The following is a 19,981-nucleotide window of genomic DNA, read 5'->3' on the forward strand; positions in this document are numbered from 1 at the left end:
TACGCAAACAATGAATCATGGTACACTACATCAAAAACTAATGATGCAGTGTATGGTGATTAACATAACATAATAAAAAAATGCGCATGCCTCAAAAAAAAAAAAGAAAAGAAATGATGCATGGTATGACTAATCTTTTTGAATTTGTTGTGACTTGTTTTGTGGCCTAATATGTGATCTCTTTCGGAGAATGTTCAATGTGCACTTGAAAAGAATATGTATCCTGCTGTTTTAGCATGTAATGTTCTGAATATATCTGTTAGATCCATCTGTCAATGTGTCATTCAAAACTGCTGTTTCCTTCTTGACTTTCTGTTTGGATGATCTATGTATTGACGTAAGTTGGGTGTTAAAGTCTCCTACATTTATTGTATCACTATTGATTACTTCCTTTTTTGTTATTAGCTGCTTTATGTATTTGGATGGTCTCATGTTGCACGCATAAATATTTGCAATTGTTGTATCTTTTTGTTGGATTGTTCCCTTTATGAGTATATAGTGTCCTGCTTTGTGTGTGTTACAGTCTTTGTTTTAAAGCCTATTTTGTCTGATATTAATATTGCTACCCCAGCTTTCTTTTCACTTCCATTTGCATGATAAATGCTTTTCCATCCCATCACTTTCACTCTGCATGTGTCTTTAGTTCTGAAATGAGTCTCTTGTAGGCAACATATAGATGGGTCTTTTTTTTCCTTTAAACCATTCCATCACCCTATGTCTTTTGATTGGAGCATTTAATCCATTTACATTCAAGGTAATTATTGATAGGTATGTACTTATTGCCATTTTGTTACTTGTTTTATGGTTGTTTTTGTCGTTCTCTTTTCCTTTCTTCTCTTGTTCTTTTCTCTCATGGTTTGCTGGGTTTTATTAATGATATACTTGGATACCTTTCTCTTTATTTTTTGTATATCTATTACTGGTTTTTGATTTCTGGTTGCCATTAGGTTTATATATAACATCTTATGCAGATAGCAGTCTATATTAACTTGATGGTCCCTTAAGTTTGAACCCATTCTTTATTCCTCTCCCTACCATGTTTTAGGTATATGGTGTCATACATTACATCCTTTTAATTTGTAAGTCTTTTGACTAATTTTTATTGATATACTTAATTTTACTGACTTTCTGCTTCCTACTTTTCTTATACCTACTTATGTTTTTTTTTTTTCCATTGAAAAAAGTTCCCTTCAATATTTCTTGTAGGGTGGTTTAGTGGGGTGGTTTAGTGGTCATGATTTCCTTTAGTTTTTGTTTGTATAGGAAACTCTCTCTCCTTCTATTCTCCATGATAGCCTTGCTGGCTAGAGTGTTCTTGGTGGCAGGTTTTTTCCTTTCAGCACTTTGAATATATCATGCCACTTTCTTCTGGCCTGCAAAGTTTCTGCTGAAAATCAACTCATAGCCTTATGGGGTTTCCCTTATATATAACTATTTTCTTTTCTCTTGCTGCTTTTAAAATTCTCTGTCACTACTTTTTGCCATGTTAGTTGTTACATGTCTTGGTGTGAATCTCCTTGGGTTGATTTTGGTATGGGTTCTCTGTGTCTCTTTGATCTAAATTTTGATTTCCTTCCTTAGATTAGGGAAGTTTTTAGCTATTATTTCTTCAAATAAATTTTCTGTGCCCTATTCTCTCTCTTCTCCTTCTGGGATCTCTATGATGTGAATGTTATGCTTGATGGTGTCACTGAGTTCCCTTAACCTGTTCTTCTTTATTATTATTATTTTTCTCTCTCCTATTTAGCTTGATTGCTTTCCATTACTGTGTCCTCCAGGTTGTTGATCCATTCTTCTGCTTCCTCTGGTCTACAATTTATTCCATTTACTGTATTTTTATTGCATTACTGAATTCTTCATCTCTTATTGTTTCTTTTTTATGCTTTCTGTCTCTTTGTTGAGGGTCTCACTGAGGTCCTCCACTCTTCTCAAATCCATTGAGTATCTTTATGACCATTACTTTAAATTCTCTGTTAGGCATATTGCTTATCTCCATTTCACTTAGCTCTCTTGCTGTGATTTCGTCCTGTTCTTTCATTTGGGACATATTTCTCTGTCTCATTTTGTCTCTCTGTATCCATTTCTATGTATTAGGAACGTTAGCTACATTTCCTGCTCTTGAAAGTAGTGGCCTTATGAAGAAGAGGTCCTGTAGTGCCCTCAGTGCAATGTCCCCTGTTCACCAGAACCTGGCGCTTCAGGGGTGTCTCTTATGTGTGTGGCATGTGCCCTGCTATTGTGATTGAGCTGCTTTTGCCTTCAGTCCAGTCATCTGCAATGGCTCTCCTTGCCTGTCATGGGCAGGGTTTAGTCCCCGTATTGTTAGTTGGCCAATCTGGGGCCACGTTGGGCTTGAGTTGAGTCAAACCAGGTGTTTGCCAGAGATGCAGTAGCACTGGACTCCAGTGTGCTTTCCTGTGGTGTCCGCTAAGAAGCTTCAGTTGTTGGGCAGGACCTACAGTCAGACCAGATGTCAGCTCCCATCCCACTGCTGGGCTACAGTCAGACTGGCGTCTGTGGTTATCTTCCCCTCTCCCCAGGGCAGAAGTCACTTTGGAGTGGTGCTGGCCCATCAGGGTTGCTTGCACACTGCCAAACATGTGGCACTACTTTCACTGGGCTCTGGCCAAGGTGGTATTGGAGGGGGCAGGACTACAGGACAATGTAGGGGTGGGGCACACAGTGTTAGCAGGGTTTGCACAGGTCTGTTCTAGGAAGGGAACTGAAACTGCTTTAGAAAACTCCTGCCGCCAGACTGGAGGAAGAGAATCCACAGGAGATCGTGGTGGCAGAGTGTGTGGTACTAGCAAGATCTGCACAAGTCCACTGCAGGAGGGGAACTACAGCTCCCCAGGAGGAGGCTGGCATTGGAGGGGGTGGATTTGCAGAAGACCTTGGGGGTGGGGCATGTGGTATTAGCAAGGCTTTCAATGGCCTGCTGTAGGAGGAAACCTGGGGCCCAGGCCAGGCTGGAGGGGTGTGTCCACAGAAGCATGCATGGGCAGGCCACGCTGTTTGCAAGCTAGGTGGAGAGTGTTGTGTTGTGCTGGTTCCCACAGATGTCCATGTGTCTAGGCTAGTGGGGAGGGAAATGACACCTGCCAGTTCCTTTGTTCCTGGAGAAGTACCCTAAAAAATCCCTGCCCCTCTAGCACATGCTCTGAAGTCAGTAAATAAATCTCCTGCCCATATACCCCAGATGTTTTTTCAAACTGCTTTCAAAGGGTGGGGACTCAGTTTCCTCTCACCTTCCTGGCTCTCCCATGGCCAAGGCTGCTGATTTTCAAAGTTTTGGGTGTTAAGCTCCACTGATTGTAAGAACTCACAAAATTCTGCCCCTTTCGGTTTCAAAGCCAAATGTTAAGGGGATTCATCTTCCCCATGGGGATTCCCTGTGCCTTATGGTGCTTTGTGCGAAGGTCTGCTTTCTCTCCCCTCTTTGTGCCCACGGTGTTCCTCTCTCCCTCGGACAGTCCTGCCAGTCCATTTAGCTCCCAACTGTGTCTCTGCCCTTCCTACCCTCTTGGATGTGGCCTCTTCTCTACATTTAGCTGTGAAGAGTCTGTTCTGCCAGGCTTTGGGTCATTTTTTCGGGTTATTTACACTGATGTGGGTGTTATCTAGTTGTATCATGGGACAGGGTGAATTTAGGATCTTCCTGTTCCATCATCTTCCCCAGAAGTCTCCAGGAAGAATATTTCTTGAAAGCACCCTAGGTAATTCTAATGTGCATCCAAGTTGATAATCACTGTTCTAGAGGTAGTTGGTATGTGAAACCTAGAGTTATAAAGTCCAATTCTGTTTGATACAGAGGATTCAGGACTAGTGGGATGGATAGTGCTCCATCGTGGAGTGTCTGGTATGCCATCTTATAGAACTTGGCTTTTATCTTAAGGAGAAAGGAAAAATCAATGGAAGAATGCTCTGATTAAGCTCTAGAATGACTCTTCTGGCATTTATGTGAAAGATGTTTAGCAGATGCTGTCCTACCCATATACCTTGGAATTTACCATTGCAGACTTCTGACCAACTGCGTGATGGCCTTCTCTAACTGATGAAACCTTATTCTTTCCCTGCTCCCATACACAGCAAACTAGAAATATGGGAGAATTAGACAACTCATACTTCGACTGCTGCAGCACTCACTGATAACTTACAGTGGTTAGTATATAAATACCCTTGCTCCCACACCCCTTGTGTAGGATAATTTTGAGGCATGTGGTCTATACTGTCTCCTAGAGTAGCAGGACTGAGCTATGGTTGCCCACAGTGCTAACTAGTTAGATAATATACTTTTATTTGGCTTCTTTCTCTTTCCTATTTCACTTTCTTCTCAACTGCAGGGTGTCTCAACATGGGCACTATTGACATTTGAAATTAGCTAATACTTTGTTGTTGTTGTTGTTGGGGTGGGGGTAAGGGGAATGTCCTATGCATTGTAGGAAGTTTAACAACATTCCTGATCTCTACCCTCTACAGTCCAGTAGCACCCCCCCAAATTGTAACAAACAAAAATATATTCAGATATTGCCAAATATCCCTGGGGGCCTCAGTTGTTACCCCTTGTGGGTTAAAACTACTGCCCTACTGATGTTTTCTGGGTTCACCTCCCCAAAAATACTATTTGTCGTTGAATCCTTGTCTTTGTATCTGCTTCTGGGGAACCTAGACCAAGACAGAGAAGTTGAATAAGGACATACCAGGGATATAGAGACCAACCGTGAGATAATTGTGTCAGTCTGAGACAGAGAATATAATGATCTGAACTTCAGATGAGGCTGAGGTAACAGGGAGGGAGAGATGGTTACAAGGTACCAAGATGGATCCCAACTGATGGAACTTGGAGCCTCAGTTTATGTGAAGAATGAGGCAGAAGAAGAAATGTAGGATGACACTGATGGTGTCATTCAATAATAGGAAATCCAGAAGAGCTGGATTTTACAATAAAATCTGTTTTTTTGGGGTGGATTTGTGGGAAGATTGTGATTTTGGATTCTATATTGTATCTCAGCTAGGAGCTATATAGTAATGTCAACATTCCACTAACTTCCCACGAGAAAGGTCACTTTCGATCAGTCGTTTTGAATCTTGGCTGTACATTGGAATCACTTGGGAATTTGGAAAGATTCTGATGATTTAGACCCTATGCTCAGAGACTTTGGATTGCTCTGGAATGTGGCCTTGGCATCAGGATATTTAAATTTCCCCAGGTGATTCCAATGTGTAAGTCAAGAATCCAGTAAAATTCAGCAAGATTAGAAGAATTGTTTAGAGAGAGGATTTCTCTTACACGTGTGCATGCGCAAGCACATACACACCCCTCAACATTTCATCTTATACTTTCCTGTTACAAATATGGCAATGCTATTAATTTTAACTTTATTAAAATCATGCTAAAGATAATGCTTAAGCAGTTAAAAGTATTGAGCACTTCCTCTGTCCAGGTAATTTTCTAAGCACTTCTTTTTTTTTTTTTTTTTTAAAGATTTTATTCATTTATTTGACAGAGAGAGAGACACAGTGAGAGAGGGAACACAAGCAGAGGGAGTGGGAGAAGGAGAAGCAGGCTTCCCGCGGGGCAGGGAGCCCAATGTGGGGCTCGATCCCAGGACCCTTGGATCATGACCTGAGCCGAAGGCAGATGCTTGACTGAGCCACCCAGGTGCCCCAATTTTCTAAGCACTTCTTATGCTTTATCTCATTTAATCTTCACAAAAACCTTATGAGGTAGTGCTATTATTAATATCCATTTTACAGATGAAGCCACTGAGCCTCAGGGATTTTGGCTTGCATAAAGTCTTACATGTGGCACCAGGGCTTTCTGACTCCAGAAACTAACTTCTCAGTCACGACACTAGATGATCAGTACAATTTCTTCATTTTGTCCAAGCCTCTCAGCTTATTGGGAAATTCAATTAGTATGTGAATGAGAAGTTTTGCAGGAGAAAATGCAGTATTTTATTTTATTTTATTTTTTTTAAAGATTTTATTTATTTATTTGACAGAGACAGAGATAGCGAGAGCAGGAACACCAGCAGCAGGAGTGGGAGAGGGAGAAGCAGGCTTCCCCTCGAGGAGGGAGCCCGATGTGGGACTTGATCCCAGGACCCTGGGATCATGACCTGAGCCGAAGGCAGATGCTTAACGACTGAGCCACCCAGGCGCCCCGAAAATGCAGTATTTTAAAATCTAAGTGGCAACCAAGAGCTTTTCTACAGGTCACACCAATCAGAAGGCTTTGACCTGATCAGGAGAGAAAATGACCGTGATCTTCCCAGGACTAAAAATATGTTTCTGTTCTCTCAACTTCAAAGTGGAGCACCTGAGAGTTTATCTGAGAAAGACTGATGGTTTGGGTAGACTTTTAGAAGGCTTTACGAGATTGTGTTTTTTTATTTAACTTTCTTTTTAGTAGCTAAATTGATGACTGTAATCATTTGTTAAAAGTTCTGTGTGAATTTGAGGAGGGGGATGCTGATAATCAAAGTAACATCTACCCTGTTTCTCAGCCATGGTAGTTTCCAAGTGTCTGCACCATCCCATGATGCTTGCAAGCTTCCACTGTATTTTGATGTCCACTTATAAAGAGAATAACTTGACTGGCATTAGACACTTTACTTTGAAGCATATGACACATGGCCTATTCACCTATTTCTCTGTGCTTTTTTATAGAATCTTTTTTTGCAAGGAATGTGGAATACTTCACAACTATTTACTTATATTACATTTCTGTGATGTTCAGAGTGGACGGGCATATTTGAGTTTCATATTTTCTTTTTACTGCACTGATGTTAGAGAACAGATTTACCCAGTGGCCTTCATTCTTTAAGAAGTATTGAGAATTATGACTTTTATGCTAAATTCTCTAAGCCTGGTGTCCACATTTTAAAAGATATCCATTTGAGCAAATGGTGTTTAATGCTCTTGTCTACTACATTAGTTTGTGGACCGAGACCAGGGGTCCACAAACTTCTACTGTAGAGGGCCAGAGAGTAACTATTTTAGGCTTTGTGGGACCATACAGTGTTGGCTGTTACTCCTCGGTGACTCTTACAGCGTGAATACGCCCACAGCTGGTACGTGAACGAGGGAGCGTGCTAGTGTTCCAAGAGATTTATTCACAAAAAGAGAAGATGGTCTGATTTTAGAATGCGGGGCTGTAGTTTGCTGACTCCTGACATAAAATCATACAAGAAAGGCTATAATCTTGGGCTTCACAGTTTCTGAGTACTAATTCCACCCTTCATTTGTGTGTGTACTTCAAAGCTGTCAGATAACAGTCTCTAAATAAGAATGGGTAGATGGTGTAAACAAAACAAACACAGCTGGGAAAATTCTATTAGTTTTGTCCCAAATGACTTCACCCAGCTCGCCAGTCTTTGTTTACTTGGGCGCAGCCTAATCGCAGAACCTGGGAGAAAGCTGGGCTGGAAACTTGAGCCAAGTGAGTGAGGTCTGGGTGTAGCTTGCTGCCCAACAGCAGTGTGCTTAAAATGTTTAAAACAAGGAAGCCAGATGATTTTCAAGATTCTTCCACTCCCAGCTTTCCAGGGTATGTGTGAGGCCATCCACTCATCCATTACAGAAAAGGACCAATGGCCGCCAGTGCAGCCTGGGAGGGGCCTGCACTCAGAACATCACTGACTTCTGCCGGTCACTGATATAATGCTCATAGGAATAATGCTTACTTTATATTAAGCAACCGGTCCTTTTTCTCTTGTGAACCTCATCAATACCTCTGAAGTAAGGCACTCTTATCCCTTTATAGTTAAGGCCACTGAGACTTCGTTTCCTTCAGATCTCTCAACTAGGGAGTGCTGGAATCGGTATCCTGATCCACGTGTTCTTTTTTTTTTAATTTATTTTTTAAAGATTTTATTTATTCATTTGAGACACAGAGATACAGAGAGAGAGAGAGAGAGCATGAGCAGTGGGAGAGGCAGAGGGAGAGGAAGAAGCAGACACCCCGCTGAGTCAGGAGCCCGATGCGGGACTCGATCCCAGGACCCTGGGATCATGACCTGAGCCGAAGGCAGACGCTTAACCATCTGAGCCACCCAGGCGCCCCTGATCCACGTGTTCAGACTGCAAAGCCTATCTCCTGTTCACTTCAAATACCCCCTCCCCCATACAGTGTTCTGGTAGCAATAATAGTATCCTCATGAACAACAGTGGCTAATACTGACTGAGCTTACAAGGTGCCTGGCACGGTTTTGAGTTTTTTATAGGTGTGAACTCATGTATCCCTCCTGACAGGTCTCTGCCCTTCTGCCACCCCCATTTTGCAACTGAGGCAAAGATAATGACCCAAATAACTGATCTCGAGGCCATGCCTAGAGTGGGAAAGCGCCACTCACTCCAGGTGGAAATGGTCGAGGCAGGAAATGCTTCCTTCATTTTCCAGTGTCAGAAGAGGAAGAAACCTCCCCCCAACCCCCGAGGTCTAGAGAGGCAGTTAAGTCCCAGCCTGGCTTTGTATTCTAACTGCATCCCTCTTCTCTCACCCTTTCATGTCAGTTCACTTGGTGCAGATAAATTCCAACCTCCCTGGAGTCTTTACTAGCTGCCAGACGAATCTCACATGAAAGCCACACAGTTTGGAGAAGCCTCACGTGAACGACAGCAGAGAATAGATTTGTCTCTGTGTCAAAACATGAGATAAGCCAATTACTGCCTTCTGCCTCTCGGTTTCCATTGCTTTGCTGCAGACCACACAATAGAGACACCAGAGCAGTTCATGTAGCATTCCGGAATCCAGGTACCCTGGACATGTAAGGCAGAGGGCACAAAAGGAGAAGGAAAAATGGACTCTACAAATCACCCACTGGGTCAAGTAGCCTCAACTATGAACATGGAGGTACATTTTCAAAATGTCTTCATGGCAGATATGGGCTTTTCCTTGTTTTTACTGCTGTTGTCAATACTGATGACGCCATCAAACTCCGATCCAATCCCTGCTGTGAAAGAAAGTTAGCTATCCTCTGGATCCTCTTTCCATTAGGGGATTTTGAGGGGACAGGAGTTACCCATCATTTCTTTCTTTGCAAATTTCCTGCTGCCCCTCTTCTTTATTCATGTGTTCTGCAGACCTTTCCCTCCCCGAGGACAAGAGTTGCAAAGCTTGGAAATGCCAGATTAACTGAGGCCACTTGTGAACCCACCAAAAACTAAACTGAAGTGACAGTTATAGGTTAGGTACCATGCTCACAACCTTGCTACCAGATGACAGGGTCAGACAAAATGCCACTACACTAAAAAATCTTTTAAATGTTTATTTTTTAAGCTTTTTACTTGTAAAGAATTTTAGACATAGAGAACAGCTCCTGAAATAGTACAGAGAGTTCCCAGATAAAGCCTTTTTTTTTTTTTTTTTTAAAGATTTTATTTATTTATTTGACAGAGAGAGAGACACAGCGAGAGAGGGAACACAAGCAGGGGGAGTGGCAGAGGGAGAAGCAGGCTTCCCGCCGAGCAGGGAGCCCAATGCGGGGCTCCATCCCAGGACCTGGAATCATGACCTGAGCCGAAGGCAGACGCTTAACGACTGAGCCACCCAGGCGCCCCCAGATAAAGCCTTTACACCGCTGCCCCTAATGCTTACATTTTGCATAGCCATTGTATGACAGTTAAAACCAGGAAATGGGTGGTTCCTGGGTGGCTCAGTCGGTTAAGCTTCTGCATTCGGCTCAGGTCATGATCCCAGGGTCCTGGGATTGAGCCCCACATCACTCCCTGCGCTCCCTCTTCCCCTCCCTGCTATTCCCCCTGCTTGTGCTCTCTCTCTGTCAAATAAATAAATAAAATCTTAAAAAAAAATAAAGCCAGGAAATCGACTTTGACACAGCACTATTAACTAACCTACAGCTCTTTTGTGACTTTCTCCGGTTTCGCCCCTAAGAGCCTTTTTCTGGTCCTGGATCTCATGTTGAATTTAATTGTGTCTCCTTAGTCTCTGCCTATCTCTGATACAGAATGGTTAAGTAAAGTGCCAAAGGTTTCACCATTATTAAGTGGTAGAGTTGAGGTTTTGAACCCAGATGTCTCCCTATAAAAACCACTTTCTTAATCATAATACCATTATCCTAGGTTTCCTTTTCGCCACTGACTGGACTGTATATGAGTAAAAAATGAGTGTTTAATTTCTATGCCTTTAACAGTCTAAATATTTGTTTCAGTAGCTGGCATTATAGTAACTCATATACGGGCCCTCTATGGGTCCATACAGTATAGTATAGTATAGTAGTAAAGAGTTATATTAGTAGGTTAATAGTATAGTATAGGATTAGCCTAGTACTTTACTATACTTAACACAAGAAGGCAACATAAGTGTACCTGTCCTTTAATCTAGGCCTTTGGTTTTTATACACCTTCAATTATCTTTGATTACTTTAAGGACTAATCTATGTTAAAAGTACAACTTTAAAATAAATTTACTTTTCAAATAAAGAGATGTTACAAATACTTTTTTTTTTTTTTGATGGTGAAGAGGGTGGAATAGAGGTTGTGTATTAGGAAAACCAATATATTTAGAGTATTAGGCACTATCTTATTTCATAAATGTTGGGAATCTCTACTTTTAGCATATGGTTGAGGCCAAGGATTTTTAGACTTTCTACTATAAGTGGGGTTTTTTTGTGTTTTTTTTTTTTAAAGATTTTATTTATTTATTTGAGAGAGAGAGAGAAGGAGAGACAGTGAGAGAATACAAGCAGGGAGGAGAGGGAGAAGCAGGCTCCCCACTGAGCAGGGAGCCTGATACGGGGCTCGATCCCAGGACCCAGGGATCATGACCTGAGCCGAAGGCAGACACTTAACGACTGAGACTCCCAGGCGCCCCTACTATATGTGGTTTTTAAGCCTCATATCAACAAATTTGATAATTAAATTGAAAGTTAGAATCATTAATCAACAAAATGAAGCTAGAGCTAGGAAATTTGTGTAGGAGCCAATGAGAGCATAGCCTGTAGAATAAAATTTAATAAAAATTCAACTGTGGATGTAGTACCAAACATTTTTCCCAGCAGAATCACCTCATAGAAGTGATCTCATCATTTCTAGTATCATGTTTGGTCAAGGATTTGGAAAACAGCCCAATATACTATAAAAGAGCATTTACAAAAAAAAACAAAAACAAAACTTTACCTGTATAAACATATGGGCCTTTCGTTTTCCAAATAATATTTGGTCATAGACCAAGTACTCGATGAGATACAAGGAAGAGAAAAGCATTTGAAAAATTGAGAGAAGCATCCATGTAGTTGGATTTTCCTTCTGTTTTGCCTTCCATTTATGCCCTGTCTTCACTGTTTATAGGCTGTGTCCTGCGCAGATGTCCCTCCATACTCAGCAAACAGGTAGGTGGGCTGCTGTGTAGGCGTTTAAGATGCTGATGCAGGCCTGTGCCAGCAAATTTATTTACAACTGAATGAAAGGCAGGAATGACTTCACTTATCCTGGTGGCCCTGAACCTCACACAGAACCTGGCAGCACCTGGCAGCTTTGTCTGTTGTATTGCTGTAGTGACCGTGAAAATACATCTCTTAGATCTCCAACTGCAAAGAGTGATGACCTCAGCTTCTGCGCTCTGAAATCCGTCACTGCATTTTATAAGACCTTCATTATCTACTGCTTCTGATTCGTGGTGCTCATTTTTAAAAAAAATCCATTCACCATTTATGCCAAAGTTTTTGTTGTAATTTGGTTATTAATTTCCATTTTCCATGATACAAATCAGTCCTTGCCAATTTATGAAAATTTTGCATTTACGTATATTTTAGTGGTCTTAAAAGCCAGTCAACCTTTGCATTTTAAAGATATTTTTCAGTTTAGAATATTCCATTTCAAGGCTTATCTGTATATATTTATGATAATATTTTTATAAGTGATATGCTTATATCATTTTTGGTGACAAAATTACATAAGGCTGGACATTTTTCCAAACATTTCTTTTGGAAATGTTCTCTCCATAAAATATCTCTGAAAAAAAAATCAGCTACTTTTGCACATTTTGCCAAAATGTTATTATGTACCTTGAAGAGACACATTAGTGCATTAATTTTAAGTCTGTAAGTGGCCAACTAATGACAGCCACTTGTCATCAGGCAAAGCTTCTGTTCTTTGCCAGAAAATGAGGACAACAGCCTTCTGATGAAAGAAAAATAATTAACTAATTTTTAAGTTGATAACTATTTCAAGTACTTTGCCACAAGTTAACCAGAAAATTCTGTAACAAACACAATGGAATGTGTACCACCTTGTTTGCAAAGCTTTATAAAGAAAGATTCTACCATTAAAGGTCTTATTTTTATAAAAGAAAACTTGATGACATCTTGTAATACATAAGCTGAAATGTCACAAAATGCCAAGGCTGAATCAGAGTGTCAGTCCCTCAACATTTTCATATCCCCCTCTTCCTTCAGGACATCTTATGGATTGACTGTGACCATCTGGCATGTAACTGAATGACCATGCCAGTGTCAGTATTTATATAAAATGTTAGTGATGCTTAATTTCTTACATAGATGAAAATAACATAGATTGTTCTCATACTTCCCCTTGTATCTCTGTGATGAAAATTATAGCAGAGTGGGAAGCATGTAACTGGCTGGTGGGTAAGGAGGTTCTCAGTCTGGGTAAGCTAGGGGTTTGATTTTTACCACCCATGCAGTGACGACTGAATATAAGGTCTTCAATTTATGCAACATAGATAGTAGGAACCAAAATCCCTGCATAAAGCCAAGATTCTTAAAGGGCTGCATATATAGGGACAAGGTTGAAAAGTCCCATCTATTATCATAATAAGGCAACAACAACAAAAAACTGTTCTGCTCATGAATGTGCTTTGGGTAAAAGTAAAAATTATCTCCCTTTAGATTGTATAATGATGGATCTGTATCTCACATGATTTAGGGTTAGAATTTAGACTATTCTTCTGGATCAGGAATTCTGGTGTTGAAAACTAACACCGAACTTGAGTCTAGGCCGGTGATACCCTTAAGGCATATGTAGAAAGCAAATATAAAGTTTCTCTGGATGGGTATGCTCCCCCCCGCAAGCAACAGGGGCTTCTAACAGATAAAACAACACTGAACACGAGCTTACAATGGTGCCCAGTGTCCTCTGGTTGCCCCTCTAGACCTTTGCTCCATCCTTCTCCACCCTGCTTTGTTCCCCAGTAGATGGACCTCTATATATTGCATCGCCTGGGCTTCCTGGCTTTTTACTGGGTTCAGCCAGTGGGAGGTAATGGCAGGAGATTGAAGGACAATAGTTAAGCAAGGTCATGATATTTTTTCTCCAGCCACACCTGTTCTGCGTCACTGGTTGGCAGTGTCAGCCTACCGCTACCAAAGACCATGGCTCCTGTTGGGCAGACCTGTCTTCTACCTACAGGTCTGGGAATCACTTCCTCCTTGTGCCACTTATGGTGGGATAGCAACAACTTCATGTTTCACTATTGTTTGGCTGCTCTTATCATGCCCAGACATTTGGAAATAGTCCTTTTATGAAACTCTCCGTAAATACTCTATTTGATGTGTCCTATGTTTCCTGCCAGGAATCTGACTGATATATTATTAATAGTTTTAAAATTTAATGATAATAATTGAGGACAAAATCCACCATGAGCCAAGAGTCCACAGACCTAACAAATAGGTTTATTAAAGCTCAAGGGACTTGAAATGATAGAATAATTAATGGAAGACTATAAAAATATGTTTAACATAATGAAAGACAAAAGAAGTGATCAAAATCAGAAAAAGAACAAGATACTTTTAGAGAAGAGCAGACATTTGAAAAATAGCCAAATAGAATTTCTAGAAATTAAAAAAATAGTTATTGAAGTTAAAAACCCATTGGACAAATTAAATGTAAACTCTAGATAGCCAAAGAGAGGCTTAGTGACAAAGTAAATCTGAGCATATTGATCAGAATGAAGCATGAAGAGAGAAAGGAATAGACAAAAGGGAAGAGGGGTTAAGAGACATTGAGAGATTGGCAGAGAGGCAATATTTGCAGGATAAGAACAGAATTTTCCATAATGAATTGAAGACATGATTCCTAAATTTAAAAAATACAACATGTTCTGGGTAGGGTAAGCAAAAATAAGCCCACATCCAGACATACATAGTGAAACTGCAGGCAAAGAAACAAAGAAAACATTTAAAAGGTAGGGGAAAAAAGCCAGATTATCACAATACTAACAGTAAGACAGACAGTGAGCTTTGCAACAGCAATAATATTGGAATAATATCTTCAAAATAATAGGAGAAATTAACGGTCATCTATAATTTTACACCTAGCTAAAATAGCATTCAAAATTACAGACAAAATCCAGAGTTAGAAAAATCATTCATTTCTTACTAAAACATTTAGGTTATTAAATTGCCTTAAGAAATAGAAAGCATTACCACTAAAGAAGTAGAACCAATAATCTAAAATCTATTTATAAAATGAGCACTAGGCCCAGATGGTTTTACAGGCAAGTTTTACAAGGAAAACAACCCAAAAGAGACATGGGCAAAGGATGAGCAGATAATTCAGAGAAGAGAAATTCTCAGTGGTTAATAAGCCATATGGAAAGTTCTTTAGCCTCATTTGTAATCAGGGGGATGAAAATTCAAATAATAATGAAACATCATTTTACCGCTCTCAGATTGGCAAATATTATTCAAGTCTGAAAACAATAAATGTTGGTATGAGTTGAACATAGAGAAACAGGAACTCAAAGGCATTGGTGGTAGACTACAAATTGGTTTACTTCGTTTGGGAAGCATTTTTGCAATCTTTAATAAAGATGCAGTTAAATATAAACATTAACTGGGCAATTCCATTCCTAGAAAATTTTATCCCTGTGCACAAGAAGACAAGTACAAGATAATTTAGTGAAACAATGGGATAATCTAACTCTATCCCTCAATAGAACAATAGATAACTGTAGTATTCAGAAAATGTATATCATACAATAGTGCAGATGCATGGAGTAGGTCTGCACGTATTAATATGGATAAGTTTGAAAAACAAAATGTTGAGTGAAACGATCAAGGCACCCAATATGCATCATTGTATTATTATGCAAAAATTCAAAACAAAAGAAAACAATGTAATTTCCTTGTGGACATATATTTATGTTATTAAATTTAAAGTATACAGGAGAGTAGACATTAGCTTCAGGCAGAGGGGAAGAGATAGCATGACTATAGCTGTGTTGGTAACACTTTATAAGAAAAGAGATGGAAAAATGTAAATCTATCTATTTAATCTTGGTGTATGAACAAGGGTATATTATATGATTTTTCTATACTTTAACTGGATGTTTGAAAATGTTTTCTACTTCTAGACAAAATAATACCAGTATGTTCTTCTAAATCACCACAAATTTTTTCCTGGAGATTACATTCTTATTATTTTCTTTACACCTGTAGCAGAGAAATAGGATAGACAAATCTATTGCTAAACAGTTTTACCATACTTAAAATTTATATTACATACATTGGTATTCAGGGCTGTTTTAAATCTGCTTCCTGCCCTCTGGGATATAAGTAGGGATGAAAATGATTAGCTTTGAATTTGAGGATGAGCATCTGACAATAAATGTTTCCTGTGTGACTATGCCAACTGCTTACTGTATAGCCTGTTAACAAGCTTAAAGGAAGCCACAGAATTATCATGTTTCCACTTTCCCCCCTGAGACACTCCTTGCTGTTATTTATTCTGGCTGCTGGGTTTCCAATCCTTTCCTCTCCTATTAAAATACTGGCTAGTGATGCTAACTTTGAGAGAAGGAAATGTGGAAGGAAATCCACATGCAACCAATATATGGGTTCTTAAGAACTCCTCTGAGTACATAAAAGTTCGAAATGTTGATTGAACTCAGCTCATTGAATTTCTATTTCTAACTTTCTCTACACTAAAGAGCCTGTTCCGTGTACATGGTGCCAGTTTCAAACTGCCTTGAAGACTTTGCTACATCCCAGAAGGGAAGGTTGGCAGTTGTTTCTAGGAACCTGTTGAAATTCAAAAATGAGTATGAATAGAGATTTGGACCATTGGGTGGGAAAGAGCCTTGAACAATATATTTCATTATGTAAAACAACATATTTGCTTTAGGGAAATAAAAGTATTCATCTTGTATGATTGGAAAAAAAAAAGTTTACAGCCACATTATCTAAATGAAAATTTGGAACCCACAGATTTGTTCAGTTTCTAGAAAGACACTGTACCAGCACTGGCAAGACATAGGGAAGAAAAAAGTTGAATAAAGCAATGACTAGATAAGCACTTCCTGCCATCAAGTACTTTCAAATCTGGTTGGGGAAAGAGGACGCAGGTATGTAAAACAGAAGAACAAGCAGAAAACTCTGATGATATTCTCATGTTTGCATGTCTTAATATCCAGCTTGTCAGTGAACTTGTTCAGAACAGCAAACATTTTTTGTATACCCATTACGTGCCAGGCATTGAGATAAGCACAAGAGACAAAAATCAAGTCAAAGTCCTTGCCCTCATCTATAGGTGGAGGCAAGACTGAAATGAATTATTCAAGATAATGTGAAATGTGCTAGATGAGAAACTTATTGGTGCACAGAAGAGGAAAAAGGATGGATAGAATCTTGAGACATAAGTAATCTTTAGCCAGGAAAAGAAATTTGTTCTAGACGCAATTAAAAGCATGAGTTGAAGGTTCTGAGGAGGGGAACTTCATGGAGTTGGAAGGAGAAGTCCCCCCTTTTTTTTTTCACCTGAATTTTAAACAGTGGCTGGGGGTATGTAGGGGCACCTGGGTGGTTCAGTCGGCTCCGTGCTCAGTGCAGAGTCTGCTTAGGATTTTTTTCCCCTCTGCTCTTCCTCCTGCTTGCACGCCTTCTCTGTCTCTGTCTCACTCTCTCTCAAATAAATAAATAAAATCTTTAAAATTAAAAAAGTGGGGAATAGAATGCTTGGAAACACTTTTTACAAAATTGTGTTCCCCCTTATTCCTGGCACCATAAGCAAGATATAAGGAAGAGGATAAGGGGATGAGAGAAGACATAATTTCTTTGGCTCTTTAGTGCCTAGCTCATTGGTATGGATGAGCTGAGATAAATGATGGATGGATGGATGCATGCATGGATGTATGGATGGGAGGATACAGAACACAGAAGCTTTGTACAAACATACACACATCTATATCTAATCTATCTGGAAGGCTTGCTGAATTGAATTGAACCACTAGTTAACAAGCACAAACTAAATTATTTACTTCAGTGCATGGAGGTAAGATAGAAATTGCTCAATTTTCTAGGTCCTCCCATGCAATTTAGATGCTTTATGAGATTGAGAATTAGGAGGCCCCTAGGTCTACAGGCTCGACATTATATCAGTGTACAGAGGGAAGGAAACTCCCACTCCCCCATCAGCTTAAATGTGTGCTGGGTTTCCCTACAGGAACCTAAACTTTTTATAAGTATGGACCACTCTCAATGCTACGTATTTCTAACTGTTAAGTTTATCACGTTAAAATTTCATCCTGTGTCTTGGTGCCTTAGGCAAGCTGGGAATACCCACCAAGACTGCTGATGTTTCACTCTCATCCAACTTAATTGAGCTGTTTTTCAATGACTTCTCTATACTCCTGACCCTATGGGAATAAAATAATTTCCTTTTCACACAAAGGTGATTTCACTCAATGTATTAATTATTAGATATGTTGACAATGATATACATAACTATAAGATCTTTTATTTCCACAGAGTAAAAAAAATTATTTGACTTTTCACATTTTGCCTTCTTCACTGCTAATATAATGTGATCTGTCCTGGATCTTCATTTTTATTTCTCCTCAGATTACATTCTCTGGTGGACCAAACTTAATTATTTTGGTGAAAGCAGTCTTTGAGTTTTTATACTCTGGAAACTTTGATAGTTATTTGCCCTTAACCTGGTTTTGCTTTCTAGTTGCTGCTAAAAGGGGCACTTCATAAAATATCATTTGAATTTCAGATCTTTAGAGGGCAGAAAAGTCTTAAAAGTAATGGGAAGAACTTTGGTATAAGTGAAACTAATTTTATTTTATTTATTTATTTATTTATTTTATTTTATTTTTTTAAAGATTTTATTTAGTTATTTGAGACAGAGAGAATGAGAGACAGAGAGCATGAGAGGGAGGAGGGTCAGAGGGAGAAGCAGACTCCCTGCCAAGCAGGGAGCCCGATGCGGGACTCGATCCAGGGACTCCAGGATCATGACCTGAGCCGAAGGCAGTCGCTTAACCAACTGAGCCACCCAGGCGCCCCATAAGTGAAACTAATTTTAAAATAAGTATATTTACTTATCTCAATCATGGGTAACTTATGATTCTCAGCTGGAATCTTCTGCGCCCCAAAAGTAAGGTTATCCCGAAAGGGGCAATATCAGGGAAAACCCAGTGTTAGGAGAGCTAACATGAATCCACACAGCCAGTAAGGAAGTCTTTTTCTGTAGGTAAATATCAGTCAGGGCCCAGTCAGGAGACAGAAATGACAGCAGTAATTTTAATAGAATTTAATATAAGGAATTGTTAGCCAGGTATAAAGTGGTAACTAAGTAATGAAAAAAGGTAATGTAGGGATAGCAACTGCAGGAAGCAGCTACTACCCCTGGGGGAACAAAGGAAAGAGGTGGGGATTGTAAAATTTTAGAAGATTGGAGGAGGAGGGGCCCATGGAGTTAAAACCCTGAGCCCTGAAAAAGGAACACTGCTTGGCAGGTGCGCGTGGCTCAAGGTGGTGAGTCTGGCTCTGCATATGTTGAAAGAAAGTGAGAACTGAATTCAGCTGCTGCTACAGGAAGGCCTCGCCACTGCCAGGGTAAAGAAGTGAGACTGGGGTGATGATGATAGAAATAAGAATCCAACAAGAAGCCCATAGGAAGCAAACAGGAAACAGGAAAAATCAAGGCCCTCTCCCTTCTCTGGCCTTGCAGTCTATTCCTGATGCTCCTAGTGATAGCCTAACTGGGATCGGCTGGCAACGGAAGGATGTGTTTTGTAAAGGCCCAGCCCCAGCATCACAGATGACAGAAAGGAAGGCTTGGAGCTGAGTGACAGTAGCTTAATAACTGACATTTAAGTTTGCAGAAGTAACCTCATCTGCAGTGTGAATTGCTTATGAAACTTAAGTACTTCCTGCAGACCATTCTGATGGCCATGCTAGTTGATTGCACATCATCTAATGGTCCCTAATGATTTGTCTGAGCCCAAACCCATACCTCTGGCTAATGATTGGTATAGAAATGACTTTCTCACATCTTATGTGTAACCTAAGAGTTTTATATGCCCTTCAGCAAATTAATTAAATTGGTCCAGTGCCAGTATTTTTAATAAGCCACAGCCACAGGCATTAGGGCTTAGATCCAGAAAGATGTGACAGATTTGGTCCTCTCTTGTCTGCTTCATATCAGAGACCTAGAAGAATTTGTCAAGACTTTAACAAAGTTACTTAAATGGAAAAAAAAATAAATGCTGAAAAAGGAGCAGGAGAAGTTTGGCTGCTTTTACATGCTTAATCAACATTACTCTGGGATGCTTAGCCAGTGCATTTAGACAAGAAAAATAAGTAAGATATATGGATATTAGAAATTGTCATGATTTGGAGTTTTTGTCATTATCCACCTAGAGAAGCCTATTCAATCAACTCAAACCCTAACAGAATATTTGAGTTCAGTAGGCAAGCCAGATGTAAGATCAACATATACAAATCAGTAGCTTTCCCCTTCAAACCAGTTATAACTAATTGTAAAACACAATAATGAAAAGAATTTAAAAAGTTGTTAAAAAATAAAAAATTAAAAAAGAAATGCTATTCAGGATGAAGTAAGCAGAATGAAGAACATTCTTTAGGAGAAATATATTCTCTGGGCTCTTCAAGAATCTTTTAATTTTGAAAAAAATCTTTTAATTCTGTATTTTAAATTCTATGATACTCCATAAAAATAAATACATTCTGGATCATTTATATCAGGGGTT

The 19,981-nt window shown here is 39.6% G+C and overlaps 1 protein-coding gene across 1 annotated transcript in view; it reads left to right on the plus strand.

Moving 5' to 3' along the window:
* The window catches only part of LOC145717893 (uncharacterized), a 216,967-nt gene that overhangs the window by 88,483 nt on the left and 108,503 nt on the right, over positions 1-19,981 (plus strand). Inside the window, exon 5 of the mRNA XM_081809151.1 lies at positions 11,314-11,354. Within this exon, the coding sequence (XP_081665277.1) occupies positions 11,314-11,354 (41 nt within the window). The remainder of the gene's footprint in view (positions 1-11,313; positions 11,355-19,981) is intronic.

This window comes from Leptonychotes weddellii, chromosome X (assembly GCF_054177405.1).
Source record: "Leptonychotes weddellii isolate Sample4059 chromosome X, ASM5417740v2, whole genome shotgun sequence".
Taxonomy (NCBI): domain Eukaryota; kingdom Metazoa; phylum Chordata; class Mammalia; order Carnivora; family Phocidae; genus Leptonychotes; species Leptonychotes weddellii.